Genomic DNA, 14,867 nt, shown 5'->3' with positions numbered 1-14,867 from the left:
GGAGTAAGTGAATGTTGACAAATCTTAGTAGACTACAAATCACTTACCACAGAAAGCTTTTTTTTTAATGGTAACCCTTTGCAAATCTGAACTTTCAGTTTTCAGAGGAACCTTGTTTTCAAAGAGTGTAAACTGTATTTGTATAGACAACATAATTTGTACTCAATGTACAAAGAAAATTAGAGACTAAACAAATACTAGTATCTTTTTTTAATGTTTCCCTTCTTGTAGGAAGATTAGCAGTTTTATTTCTAAATTTGCAAGTCAGTGTGAACCTTGATTTTTTTTTTTATTTTTATTTTATTTTCAGTCTAAGCTGTTCCGTTATGTTCACCGCTGTCTGTAGCTTTAAATAAATATCTTTGTCTAAGAACAGGCAGTGGAATATCTTGTTTTATTAGGATTGAATATTCATAGGCTTATAGAATTATAGAATAATTTAGGTTGGAAGACTAGATGACCCTGGAGGTAATCTACTCCATCCTGCCTCTCCTGCACTGTTTTATGCCATTTATTCTCTATGTGTATATGCATGTATTACTGTATATGTAGTAGCATATAACTATTGAACACTATGAACACTGTGACTATTTCAGCAAATTTCAATAAAGTGAAATCAGGTAATGTTCTTTATGTGGCAGGAATATTTATTCAGCCCATGGTAAGCCTGGTAATAAACCTTGTATCTTTAGAGTTGGACTCAATATCCTGAAGAACTGTAGGAAAGAAGAGTTGGAGAGGAACTGAACTAGCAGTGCCCTCTTGTATGTTTCTTCTGATTTTAATGCTACGTTGCTGAAAAAAATGGGACAATGGACAGTATAAGGCCTGGTAGATAAGTGTTCATGTAGAGTTTTTTACGGGGCTGATGTTACTAGTTGTAATGAATAGTGTCAGCATGTCTACGGAGTTTACATGTCGAACAGAGAAAACTGTTTTCCATACTTTGCCACAGAACTAAAAACTTCAGTTCTATGAGTGGTGCTAGCAGAATGCTCTTCCTACGCCTCCATGTCTGCTTAACAAACGTCCATAGGAGTTTTGCACCAGCAAGGGTTTTCTGGTGGAAACAAATTGCCAGAAGCTGGGAGGACTGCTTCCTATGATAGCAGTGCTGCCTTATGCCAATATAAAGTGTTTGTGCAATTAAAGCATAAACTGTGTTTATTTCTGTTCCTTAGATAAGGTGGCACTGCTCTCCAGTTCACAGTGGCATTTGAGTTTGGAGCCTTCTGCTAAGAACTGCATATGTTCAAATAGTGTAATTGGCAAGTGAGTTACTGAAAGGAAAATAGAAGTGTTTCCCTGACACTAAATGCTAGACTAAAAAGAAAATCTTTCACTTTTGAGATCCACTTCCTCTTCTACCCCTTTTACTTTAGGAATACCGTGATTAAAGACATTGGCATTCAGTTAAAATGAACAGTGAAGAAACTTAGCTTAGTCTTACCTGTCTATTAACCTCCAGATTAATTTGTCTTAAATGTTCTTACCTGTTGCTCCACCAACCATCTCACCACAGTTGTGGTACCTACTGAGAACAAATATGTCATGTCCCTTTTGTTTTGCTGTGGTTGCTAAGCTCAGAGGTGGAGTAACAGTGGTCTGGTGCCATAAACAACCTACTTTGTTCCTACAAGCTGTGTATAACTGGCTGTTCATGAGCGCTGAATTTAGTTTTAATCTGTGAGCTACAGTTTTTAAAAAATATTCTCAAAATAAGATGTTTTCTTTTTCTTAAAGATAGTTTGAATGAATAGTCTCATGTGGAGCTGCGTAATGTGTTAACAGTAAAAACAAAAATAACCTGAAACAAGATTTGTGGGAGCATATGTGCCTCTTCTGCTAAGAAGCTAAAACAGTATGAGCAAGGATGTTCTTAAAATCATGTTTATTTTTATAAAGATAGAGTTAAAATCTAATCTAAGAGGTATTTTGCTGAGGTTGAATAGAAACTCTAGCTGCCACTTCTGATTAAAGAAAGGCAGTTTACTTTGGCAGTTATCCCCAGATGTTTGCTGTACCTTTATTGGTAACTTTGTTGTTGTATATGGTGAGGTGAGGAGTGTCATATCTTACTTTCTGTCATCCTTGGGACAGGATGTCATGCTAGAGAGAACCTCTGTGGAAAAGACTGCTCATTTGTCATTCTCCTAGCAGACTTTCTGGCAGAGCTTTCATTCAATCACCTTCTCCGGCACCTCTGCATGGCCTGAAAGTTATTCTTACTGAAATGGGAGGGGTTTTTTTCGGGTACCAAGTCTTGGTTTAAACACAGTTGTAAAGAGAATGTTGTTGTTTGGCAGTTTGGGGGGAATTCTGTGCAGTCAGGGCTTGATGGAAAGTCTTGAGATCAGCAGCAAAATTTAGTAGGTAGTGTGTAATGATGCACAGGGAAGTAGCTTGTGTTCCACCGTGGTAAGATTTCGGCGTTGAAAATCAGGTCTGAAATTTTTAGTCTTGCACGAAGGACAAGAGGTCAGCAAAATCAAGTTTTTATGTATAGTTGAGAGAAATAGAACTCTATAATAATTTTCTTATTCTCTGTTGCTTACAGAAATAGTACATGTATTGTTTTATTGGATGCTTTGTTAGAAGCTGATGTTGAGATGAGACTGGGAAAGGACTGAAGAAAATGATTACAGATACATTTCTGGTGGAGCTGGAGAAATGGCTTATAAGTTGAAAATTATTATGAGGGAGGGGAAAAAAAATCAACAAATGCAGCGGTCCATGTTGGGAAATACCTGTGATTGGGAAGTTAAGGAATTGATTCAGAGCGATGCAACTGCATTGAAAGTCCAGGAATGTCATTTGTTCTGGTTGTATTCGATATGTTCTGAAGTGAGAAGAAATGTAAAAATGATGATGCATTGTCATGGAGAGATACTTCCATGCTTTCTTTCTCCTTCTCCCACAACAGAAAGTGTTACTACTGTTATTAGATGTAGGCATGTTGCATTATTCATGAGGGACTGGTTGAAATGCATCTGAACTGAAAGAAAAGGGTGTTATGTGATGCTTCTTAGCTGCTGTAGAGGTAGACTGCGTACCCTTGTACTGGATTCTCAGAAAGCTGTGACATCTGGAAAAATACGAAGTCTTTCCTGTGCTCAGCCACTGTGTTGCATCAGAGATGCAAACAGTGCCTTGATTCTGGACCTTTAGGTGCATAGGTAGCTATTTAGATTTTGCCCTAAACTGCACATTCAATTCATTGAAGAGCCAGCATAATATGCAAAGGTGAAACTTAATATACTTGTGTTAACATATTCTACTATAAAGTTATTTTCACTTAGGTATTAACTATTTCATGATCAGAGACCTTTCTTTTTTGTAGTCTGCAAAGGAGGTTGCACATCACGGCAGCTATGTCAGGGTCTGCAGCCATGGTAGGGTTTCTGCTACATTCTCATGGAAAAATTAGTAGTTCTCAGATGCTACTGTATACAAATTCAGTGCATGAGAAAGTTCCTGAAGACTTGTAAGAAAAGGTTGATCGAATGCATCTTCACTGATCGGAAATTGCACCATGTTTATCAGTTCTTGAAGATACATATTTGTAAAACTATATATTCAATGTGTAAAGCTTCTCGGATAGACAAAAATAGTTTTCTTTATACAGAATTTTAAATGTTTTTCACTTAAAATAAAAGATATAATAATAGTTTATAGTAAACCTGAAAAGTACACTTTGTAATTATTGGAGTCAAAGTAAGATGTGAAAACAAAACTAGTAGTTCAGTGGCAAATGTTTGCACTCTTACTTTTTAGGACAATAGTACAGCTAATCTGGGAGACATCTTTTTAAGAATCCAGTTGTAGACTGTTCTGTAACCTTACAATGTTTTCAGCTTATCTGGAAGTTTGGCTCAATAATTCTTCCAGTTTGAGAAACTCATTTACATCTTAAAGTAGGAACTTTTTTTTTCCTTCAAGTATCTTTCATCTCTTATCTCTCTTCATCTCTCTCCTGTGAGGAAAGGGTGAGAGAGCTGAGACTGTTCAGCCTGGGGACAAGATGGCTTAGGGGGGGAATCTCATTGATGCATATAAATAACTGAAGGGAGGGCGTAAAGACGGAGCCAGGCTCTTTTCAGTGGTGCCCAGTGGCAGGACCAGAGGCAATGGGCACAAACTGAAACAACAGATTCCCTCTGAACATCTGGAAACACTTTTTCACTGTGAGGGTGACCGAGTACTAGCACAGGTTGCCCAGAGAGGTGGTGGAGTCCATCCTTGGAGATACTCAAAAGCTGTCTAGGCACAGTTCTGGGCAACCAGATCTACGCATCCTGGCTTGGGAAGGGGCTTGGACCAGATGACCTACCGAGGTCCTGTACAATCTCAGCTTTTCTATGATTAATCTGATAACATAATAGTAAAGATCTCTCAGTTTAGAGAAGACTGAGGTGGGGTATGCGTGTGTATTATAAAATTCTGTGGGTGGTGTATAATCTCAGTGCATACCCTTTGTTCACCAAATCCTCCTAATCCTTACAGGAATTGGAGGGCACTCTGGTGCTCGTAAGAGATCAGTATAAAAGAAAAATGGGTAAGTCAAGTCAAACAGAGGAACCCCTGAGTGACTACAGCCACTTAATTACCTGAGAATTTTCTATTTGAATGCTCTTGATTTGGAGTTTGTTTGTGAATTTGTTTATGTTTGTATTTTTTTAATAAAGAAAGATTGGGCTATTTTTTCAGTATTACTGAGCACACTGTAGACTACTGGAAAGATTTTGAACTATTTAGGAGGAAAGACCAACTTAGTTGAGACTTGGTGGTGTGATTAGGGAGTTCCCTTGTGTTTTTTCTTTCATTGTCATTACTGGTGTACAAAAAGATGGACAGAAATAGGTGTGCAGTAGCAGCTTGTTGAAAGTTACTGTCGGATTTTTCCCAGACTGCTTACTTGGGGAGGAGGTGGAGGGGGCCTTGAATCCAGGGAGGTAGAAAGGTTATGAGTTTAAATTCAGGAAACTGGACATTGGTAGTTACTTGGTGCAACAGAATTGTGCTAATTGTACTGGTCTCTTTGAACCGTAGTGATGAGTTCATGATTCTCAATGTCTGTTGTGATAATGGGAGGAACAAGATGTGTATTCCTTACTTAAGAGCGGTTTCAAACTTGTTATTTGTTGATAAAGTGGAACATAAAACCCTAGGGTTTTTTAAAAGTGAAATATTATAAATTATATTTTATAAGTATTCCTGTCTTAAAGGCAAAAGGCAAAAGAAAAGGGCAAAAGCTTTTGTTTACAAAGAGATATAAAAATTAGTTCAATAATTGCCATTGTCGAGATGAGTAATGGGAATCTTTCTATTTAAATTTAGTAACTTTCTGCATTGCTCCACAAAATGGATTTTTTTGTGCATTTCTTAGTGAGGACTTCTTGAAGTTGTCAGGTTGCTCTGATTTAGCAGATGGCCCCATTTCCCAAACAACTGGAAAAAGGCAGATTCTGATTATCACTTATACAGAGGACACTCACATAGTTATGTACTTTGGAAGTTAATGGTCTTGAGGACAAACTTACTGGTCCTAACCTTGATGAGCTGCAAACTGGTTTCATTGAACTTGGGCTTTCATTTAAAAGCTTAATGAAATATGCTAAATAGATGCAAATCTGAGACAATGTCCTGTGACTAATTGAATTATTGCTGTGTACTTCTGAGGATCAAGCCTGAAAATGTAGCACTAGAAGACAGAAGATGGGACTTTGAAAGGCATCAGCTCTGGCAAGAAATGTAGTTTAGCATTGCCAAGCTGCTTTAGCACTACAGTAAGGGGTCATAATAGTGTCAATATTGAAGTGAAGATTAATCAGTAATCAGGGGTTTCATACTGTATAATTTTTAGTCTGAAAACATTCTGTTCATCATGCCTACTCAGTCAGAAGGTAGTTTATTTCTTTAAAGAAGGAACCATATTTTATTCTGTATTTTCTTGGTATAATTATAATATGAAATAACAAATAGACAGTGCCTGAGCTGGTTTTGTGTGTTGTAATGGGAGATTTAGGACCAAATAAGATATGTTTCAACTTTCCTGAGTATGACTCATAGGATTAAGTGTATATTCAGCCTGATTTTTTAATTGTATTTCTAAGCATTTGTTGCTTTCTAAAAAGCATCAGTCTTAATAGTTATGTGGAATTCATAATCTCAATACAAATAGATTTGGTAATTTGTATTTCTTTAAGGTTGCCTCTCTAACTTTTCTAATTTTTTTATTAACTAATATTAGTTCAGTTACTTCCCAAGTCAGTAATTTTAAAAAGTGAATCTTATAGAGAATTGAAGTCTTTTTGTAATGTTACCTACTGAGCATGCATTCATCAGATAGTTTTTGTGACATAGATTAAAAGGCTGATGCATAAATGGTTGCTTATGATGAAGTAATTTGCAAAAAGCTTCTGAAGCATGAGTAAAAGGAATTTTTTTTCTCCCCTTCCTCTGTAGTGTTCAGTGTGGATTGCAGCACAGTTGAATGTCCTCCTGTTCAACAAGTTGTTTGCCCTCTGGATAGCTATGAAACCCAAGTCAGGCTGACGGCTGATGGCTGCTGTACCCTGCCCACAAGGTTGGTATCCTGATGGCTGAGTATTTTTAACTTGTTCTCTCCAATTCAAGTGCTATAAATACAGGATAATAATGCATATTTCTGTGGCAATAAATGTTAATACAGAATAAAAGATATATGAAGTAGATTAAAGCTATATCAGGCTGATAGAAATACAAAATCTGTCTTTTTGAAAGAGAAAACTCTTCTCTGCATCTACAAGGAACTGATTTTTGCTAAAATTATTTGAGGGGTTTGTGCCTCTGAATTGGTTTTAAATTTATTCAGTTTTACAGAAGTAAATTCTTTTGAGAAACTTTTGAAGGTCTTTGGTGCAGAATTAAATGATGGACACAGCACAAGATATGCCAGAGAAAATCTTTCCTAGTTAAAGAAAAAAAGGTATTTTTTTGTATGTGGAAGATCACTGTGGGAAGCTGAAAGACAGTGGCTATCTGGAACTGTAGGGAAACAGAAGTTTCAAGTACGTACTTCCATTTTACTTCTGTTGTTGTTAAGTAGGTTTAATTAATTATAATTCAGAAAAAAAAAAGACAATGTGGAGTTAGTTTTGTTCCAAAGTTCTGCGCTATTGTTCCAGCTTCTGTTTGCAACAGGCTTCCCAAAACCTGATTCAGCAATATGCCCAATAAATATGAATTCAAGCAAAAAGTACCATCAATGAAAATATTTTATGGAGAAAAGAAAATATTTCTTGTAGATGTAACTGGTTGATTTATTTGGTATGAAGGTCTTCACACTATATAGTACTGTGTATTCTCAGCCACTTGTGAGATTATAAAGGAGTGGTAAACTTGAAAAGAATTCGGAAAGTAGAAGATGGCAAAGGTTGTGTAATGAATCCCTGTTGGGTACCCTTTGGGTACACATTTATTATGGTGATTTCTTTAAAACTGTTGTTTCCATGAAATATGAGGATCTCTTATTGCATGGAGAGTTAAAAATATATCTATTGAAAAAAAAATTAAGGCAGGAAGAGAGATGTGAAAAACTTCAATTAGAGAAGTAATCCTGTCTATTAAAATTTCAAAATAGAGTTGTAAACTTGAAAAATTTTATTTGTGATTGTAGAATACACATAGTAGACTGCTACTTAAATGCTTATTATCCTTTTTCAGTGAATTCTACAAATGTTCTTTCATTCAGAATTGTTGTTTTCTTTTTTTTTTTTGTTTTGTTTTCTGAATTTTGGACCAGAACATGGTATGGGTTCTCAGTATCCTCCCTTTAGTCTTTAACATATTCTCATTAACTTTCCTAGGAATTATGATAGTTTCATATTAATTGAGAGCTGACCTGGCTAGTTGGGATTGCACAGGAGGCTGTAGATTTTTAACTAGTCATCTTACTGGTATTGCTGCCAGTATAGCTCAGCATATTGAAGACAACTAGAATAAAATGTTACTAAGAACTGTACTGAGAAAGATAAATAGAAAGTCAAAGAAGCAATCTCAGATTGAAAGTTCCAAAGTTTCTAGTTTAGATTAATACTCAGAAACCTCGACACAATAGAAAACTTAGATTAATGGTAAGTTTTTGCTTGCAAATGTGTTTCAACGTGTTAGATTAAAAAGTGGTGTATAGGCCAAATTTTTTTTGTCTCCCAGAAGTAAAATCATGTTCTATTTTTCTGCAGTCTAATATAAGTTGTGGTTTGATTTATTTATTTATTTATTTATTTTTCTTTCTTCTGTTGCTTGGGTGGAGGGAATAAAAAATACCACTTGATTCTTTGTAGATGGTAACTTCTGTGTACCTTCTATCAGGGAACATAGACTACCGAGAAAATAAAACTTCATTTACTTCAGAAAAACAACCAATTGGAAATATTTTCCATTTGTAGCACACACATGGGAACTGATCATAAATAAAACACCTAGAGCAAACATATCCTTGAAAGAATCTTTTTTTCTTTGATGATGTTTAAAAATTTGCTGTGTATTGACTGTAACTGATGTCTGAAACATACTTCTATATGTACGTGGTATTAAAGTGACAAAACTGGTATTCTCATCTCCTGCACACAAAGATGCCAATGGTCCAAGCAGGTTTAGAGTATGTGAATTATTAGATAATTGTGAATTGCCCTGAAACCTCTTGGAAATCAGATTGCTGTGCGTTACTGGGATTAGATTTAACAAGGGATCAGAGCTGAGATAGATGACTTCTTAGCTCCTGGAGTCTTATGATCAGGTCTGAGTGGGTTTTGTGTTAATATCTCTGTTCTCCTTGATGTGTAAAACTGCAAAACCCCATAATTAGCATAACCTAGTCTGAGTCTGCAGGCAGGTTGAAACAATTATAGGTGTCATACTCCTGCATTAACTTTTAATTTTGTGGCTCAGTCTGCGTTGCTGTATATAGTTATTATGTGGGTTGCTAGGCTTTTGAATTGCCTTAGTTCAGCTGAAGCAATAATGCACTTTTTAATAGAGTAGGTGAGAAGAAAAGAAGAAAAGCTGAATCTTGCAGCAATAAGATCATATAGATGCTTTACTTGTTGTGTGCCTACTAGAAATATATTTAGCTACTTAGATTTTGATATGCTGCTGTGCTATGATTCTATGATTCTTAAGGAAGACAGTGCCATGGTGGTCATTCATGTGCTGTAGGTAAAGATATTACTTGAAGGGGAATAAAGGAACACAGGTATGGGCATAATCAAAAAATAAAGATCAGATGAAGGTTAGAGGGAAGAGAAGTGTATGTATGAAGAGACAGAGAGAGCAGAAAGGGAAAGTTCAGTTACTTGGGATGTGAGTGTCATACCATTTGAATTCAGGTGCAATGTTTCCTCAGATCTGAGGAAACATTGGAGCTTTATATTTGAAGCCAGGGTCTCTATCCCACATGAGAATTGTATTTCAAAACTATAGAAAAAGTCAAATAAAGTGCTGATTTATGAATGACTAACTCTACAGTGGGAAAAGGGGATGTTTTTCCTTAATTCTGGAATTTCTTACTAAACTCATGATGAAATGTTAACATTCTGTTGACTGATTCAGTTTAGAATCACCTAAATCCGTATCATATCTCTTTTAAATTAGAATTAAGTTCCAAAGAAGTGGCACTGTATGTTTTAATGTATAGTGGAAAATAATTTATCAAAAGCAAAGAGATAGTGTTTCATAAGGTCATCGTCTTTAGACTTCATGAAACTATTTTTGTTAAGATTATGGACTTTTTCAAGAAATTACAACTAATTGTTTCATTTACTGCCACTAAAATAAAGGATTCGTACTGGCAGGACTGGAGAGGTGTCAAGGAGAGAGTATCATGGTTAAGGATGGATGGCATGTCTGTGACAACTTCACGTACAGCAGGAGCAGATTGACTTCTGTCCCACATCTTATTCTTGGCTGGTTTCTCATATGTAATACGCTAGGAAAACAGAGATCCTTAAGTCTGGTCTTAAGTTGGTGTTTGTTTTATGAGTGAGCTCTTGAAAGCATATTTATAATATTGAAAACTCCTTTGGCAATGCCAGGGGGAACATGTGAATAGTAAACAAATATCTGATAACATAAGTTCTTATACTTGCATTCAGAGGTTACATTTAGTTTCACACTGATTTCTAATGCAGTAATGCAAACAGAACAGCCTACTGATTTGGCATTGATATAAAAATAACAGTTTCATCAGACTGTCATGAGACACTTACCTTAAATTTCCAGCTATTATGTTAGGAAAGGTAAATGTTATGTCTGTCTCTAGTGTTGGAAAAGATGCTTTCTTCTCCAAGGAACTTAGCTAATAAAAATGTATTAGACCTCTTACAAAGTAGAATATGTTATCACGGTTTTGTTGCAAAGTTAAATGAAGAGATGATCAATATGAACTGTACAGAATGCATTGTCTTCAGATGTTTCCAATTTTTTCTTTTGTGAATGAATTTTCTTCAAATTTTCAGATACTTTTGAGAATTTATTTGTAAGTGTACAAATCTTTATCAAAATCTATTTAATTTTTTATCTATGAAGAATGGATTGTAACAGCAGGAGCTGATTTCAGTGATTAGTGTGGGCTTATATCTTTATTGCTTACCTGTTTTTCTACATTTTTCATAGGATGATATGCATTAGAGTATATGGCATGTTTGGATAGCATTGCACCAAATATTTTTGGATTATTTTTTTTTCTGGCTGCTCTCTTTATTAGAATAATTTGGAAATTTAGTTTTTACTAGGTCTTCGCTTCTTGTTCTGGTTTTATCCCCCCTGCTTCTGTGCTCTTTTCCCTTCACGTAAGTACAGTCTTTTTTTTCCTCTTGCCAGTTTCCATTCTCCCTGCTGTCGCCTGTTGCAAATCTGGTAACTTCAAGATTGATTCAGTGCTCCATTACCTCAGACGTACTTCCTCACATCCCCCACCCCAACTATTCTACGTCAAGTCTTTTACTAGAACCAGATAAACCAAAAAAATTATAGAGAAATAGAAAGATATTAGGACCATGCCAATATTAAAAAGAACAAAACCTAAGTAATTAGTCTGATTATCTTGATGTCAGTTCTAAGAAAAATAGTGGGAAAACTGATAGAGGATTAAACTGAGGATTAAAGGATGTAATTATAGAAAGCAACTGAGGTTGCTTTGACAGAGACAGTTTTATGAAACTTTATTTTGTCTTGTCGAGATACTAAGCTTCCCTTAAGTGCATGCCTTCTCAATTTCTGTCCTCTGTAGTCACCAGTCCTTTTCCTTGTATTGGATTCTAATTGTGGGGGGTACACGACACAATGAAAAAAACCCTCCCCAAAAACAAAAATCGGAAAAAAGCATAGGACTTTCTTTGTAACTAATATTGTCTCATAGAGTTTACTTTATAAAAATGAAAATGTATCCTCTTCCTCAAGCTACTTGACATTGAAGAAGAACATTTTCCACACCCCTCCTCCTCCAGATTTTGGAAGTGAATCAGTCCCGATGAGTCAGTGTTGTGGTCCTTTACCTCTCGAGATGAACTCTCGCAGCATTCACATGCTGGGTTGAATATCTTGCTGATTATATAGGATATAATAATATCCTTTTGAGAGGAGAGAAGCATCCAGGAGTATGTTCACTAAACCCCAATAAAGTTTTCTTGACATACTTATTTAAAAAGTTCACGCAATAAGCCCAAATATTTTCTAGATCAAAAGTACAGAAATGTTGATACATGTTTATCCATCAAAATCTCCAGTAGTTTATCTATTATCTGAGTCTTAGCTTTAAAAAAGCAGTTTCAAGTCTGTTGTGGTGGGAGGAGGAGGGGGGAAAAAAATTAAGCGTAACAGAAGCAGGTAACAAGTTAGAGAGACAGAAAGTTTAAGAGCAATGAACTACTTAATACATCTAAATGAAACAGCAATGTAAATCAGTTACTATTTCATATGCCAGAAAAGCAAGGAGCAGCTTTTTGAAGATACAGTCTTGCAAGATTGGAGCCCAAAAGGGTTGCGCTTCAGGGATGAGCAAATGAAGACTCTGAATTGGACCATTTCACTCAGTTACACATAGCTGGATGGCATTGTAAATGTAGAACTCTCAAGTGGCTTGAGTAGCATGGAGGAATAGGATTACAGGTTTATTGTTTAGAAGAAAACCTCTGAAAAAGTTTCATAAATGAATTGGTCATAGAAATTTTTTCCTTAAATACTGTTTTCCTTGTTGTTTTTTCTTTATATGTGGCTAAAATGTCTCAATCTGGGACTGCTGTGAATGGAAATGCCACAGTTTAGTCTGCAATATGGTAAATAAGTGAAATGTACTTGACCAGCCAAAGTGTTAGTTCTCTGGACGATATAGTAAAATGCTGTTTTACATTGTAGTCATCTATTCAGTCCTGTTGGAGTGTCAGTTTACATGTGCATTTTGTTTTCCCCAAGCATAAAACTTAGAAAACAGTCCAGCTCCACCGTGCCCTCCCCCGCCCCAGTTCTTACATGCTTACATTTTTATACAACTCAAGAAAATGAGTAATACATTGATGTAGTATCAAATCCTTTATTTACCCAAGGTTTATGTTAAGCTATGTTTGGATAGAAATTGAATACAACTTAGAACAGAACCAGACTTTATTAATTAAAATTACCTTTCAAGGGATAAAAGAGTAAATTTACAAAAGCATACTTCACTTTAAGAGTAATCCGTTAAGTTAAGAAAACACTCTTTTGCATCTGTCCCATACTAAAACATTTTTAGCATGAATGTGCTTTATTTAGCAGTCCTAAAGACATTAAGGAGTAGTAGCAGTTCGTATTAGAGTCTCTAAATTTTATATACCATTACTGAATTGTTTTTGATTCCAAAGGAAGAAATTTCCTGTTTTATTATTTGTAGTCTCTTGTTTCTAATAGAACTTTGTGCTGTCTTAAGCACAATATAGATGCCACTTGAGAAATTCACTTTTAATAGTTTCACTTTTATTTTTCAGAAAACTTGTAGATATTAGTTAAGTCTACCATGCTGTCTTGTATGTGAACTGAAGCAGAAGTCCTGTGGCAGCTGTTTATGCAAAAACCCACACCTTTTCAGAAGTCATTTAAATTTATTTATGATTTTGTTATCCTTCTAGATTACTTTGCCTAGTAAGCGACTGCTTTTAATGTACTTTATCCCCGTTTATGACACTTGGACCTGTTACCATTGTATCATCTATTGTGTTCCAACCTGTCATGGCATTAGACTTACCAGCCGATATTCTGTATTTCATGTTACACCAGTGTCTAGGCAATCTTAGTGTCAGTAACACGTAAACTAGGACAGTTCTCATTTTATGACAGGCACCACTTGTATAACTGCTAAGTCTATAGCTGTAAGTTCTCTTTTAAGCTACTACCAATTTATATTTGCATTATACTTGAGAGTACCCATATACAACTAGTTGGATAATATTTTTCTTCTGATAGCATCTGTAGAAGTGGCCTCTGGGTCCCTGATTACCTTTGCATTTGTCACACTGAATAGGAGAGGTAGTTGTTCACCCCTTCTGTCATTATTCTTAGCTGCTTGGCTGGGCCAGATCTTTTCTACATTATTCCTTATCCAAATATGACATGATTCTTGCATGTTTGTCTAGGTTCTTAGACCTTCCTGTCTTTGGAAGACCTTAATTTTATGATACATTGTTTGGGTGTTCAGTACAGGATTCACCACTTCGTTTTTCCCAACCTTCTTTAGAGTCATGATTTTCCTGGAGGGTGTAACTCTTTCTCTTTTCACCCTGTACCAGTCACCTCTCTTAAGCAATTTTTGCTGATACAGAGGTCTCCCTTGTATTTGTTCTAGAATTTTAGATCCTTCTTCTCCACCCATCTCATACACAAGAAATGGTATCCAAGAGAAGGTGGTTGTGGATCCCAGTTTTTGTTATAGGAAAGTTCAGCTGGAACTGTTAAAACTAAATACAAGTCCAAGCACCTGTATCTTCCTGAGATTTCTATTCAGGGCTTGACTTCTAAGTAAACCTGGTAGCTGTACCCAGCTGTAGGTCTAACGCAAGCATGTTAAGGGATTTGCAGGTTTCCTGAGCCTTCAGTTCTTCTATCAGTGTCTTAGAATCTCTGATTTCTAGCTATCATGGCCAACTTGCTCAAGTTGTTCCTCCTGTACTTTTGCAGATCACTTTGCCTTCTCAAGTACCTCTGACCATCCAATACCATGGTGTTGTAACACTTGCTGTTGATTTAGACTCTGTTCCTTACTGAAGAGGCAGGTTTTGTATCGAAGGAAAGCTATACATTGATGCTAGTTGAACCCATCCCATGTTACGCTCAGGCTTGCGATAGGGTTTTGTTTGTTTGTTGATGAAAAGGCTAAACGGAACACTGCAATTTTGTGAAGTTTCATAATATCTGGAAATACGTGTTTAAACATTTTCATGTATTTTAGTCTTTAAGGAGAAATCCTCACAAGTTAAGAAACAGCAAATATTTTTCCCAGGAAAACCAATTTTTTCTTCATTCAGGTCTGCTGAGAAAGTGGAATTCAGTTCTGTTTACAGACTGCACTGTACTGAATATCCACAAAGAGCAAGGATAAAAGGGCATCTGTGTGACCTTTATAGGTGACCCATGTCCATCTTCTCCATGTTGGTCTTCCAGGAAATGTAATGAATTGCTGAATTCAAAGTTTGAGCAGTCCCCTTCTTCCTCCCTTAACGACAGCTGCCTCAGCAATTCCTAGATATTCTCAATGTGATGATACTTATTGCTGCTTTGGCGTCCAGCCTCACAATGTGGGTTGTTTTGGCAAGCAACCATGTTTTCCTGAAGTCCACAAATGAGGAAAAAGATGGTAAGGG

General features: G+C 36.1%; 1 protein-coding gene across 1 annotated transcript in view; it reads left to right on the top strand.

Annotated features, from left to right (window-relative positions):
* CRIM1 (cysteine rich transmembrane BMP regulator 1) overlaps positions 1 to 14,867 on the top strand; it is a 193,834-nt gene that overhangs the window by 97,427 nt on the left and 81,540 nt on the right. Inside the window, exon 6 of the mRNA XM_086460919.1 lies at positions 6,466 to 6,586. Within this exon, the coding sequence (XP_086317045.1) occupies positions 6,466 to 6,586 (121 nt within the window). The remainder of the gene's footprint in view (positions 1 to 6,465; positions 6,587 to 14,867) is intronic.

The sequence above is a fragment of the Leptosomus discolor genome, chromosome 2 (genome assembly GCF_034619465.1).
Source record: "Leptosomus discolor isolate bLepDis1 chromosome 2, bLepDis1.hap2, whole genome shotgun sequence".
NCBI classification, from domain to species: domain Eukaryota; kingdom Metazoa; phylum Chordata; class Aves; order Leptosomiformes; family Leptosomidae; genus Leptosomus; species Leptosomus discolor.
This window is presented reverse-complemented; position numbering and strand designations above follow the sequence as displayed.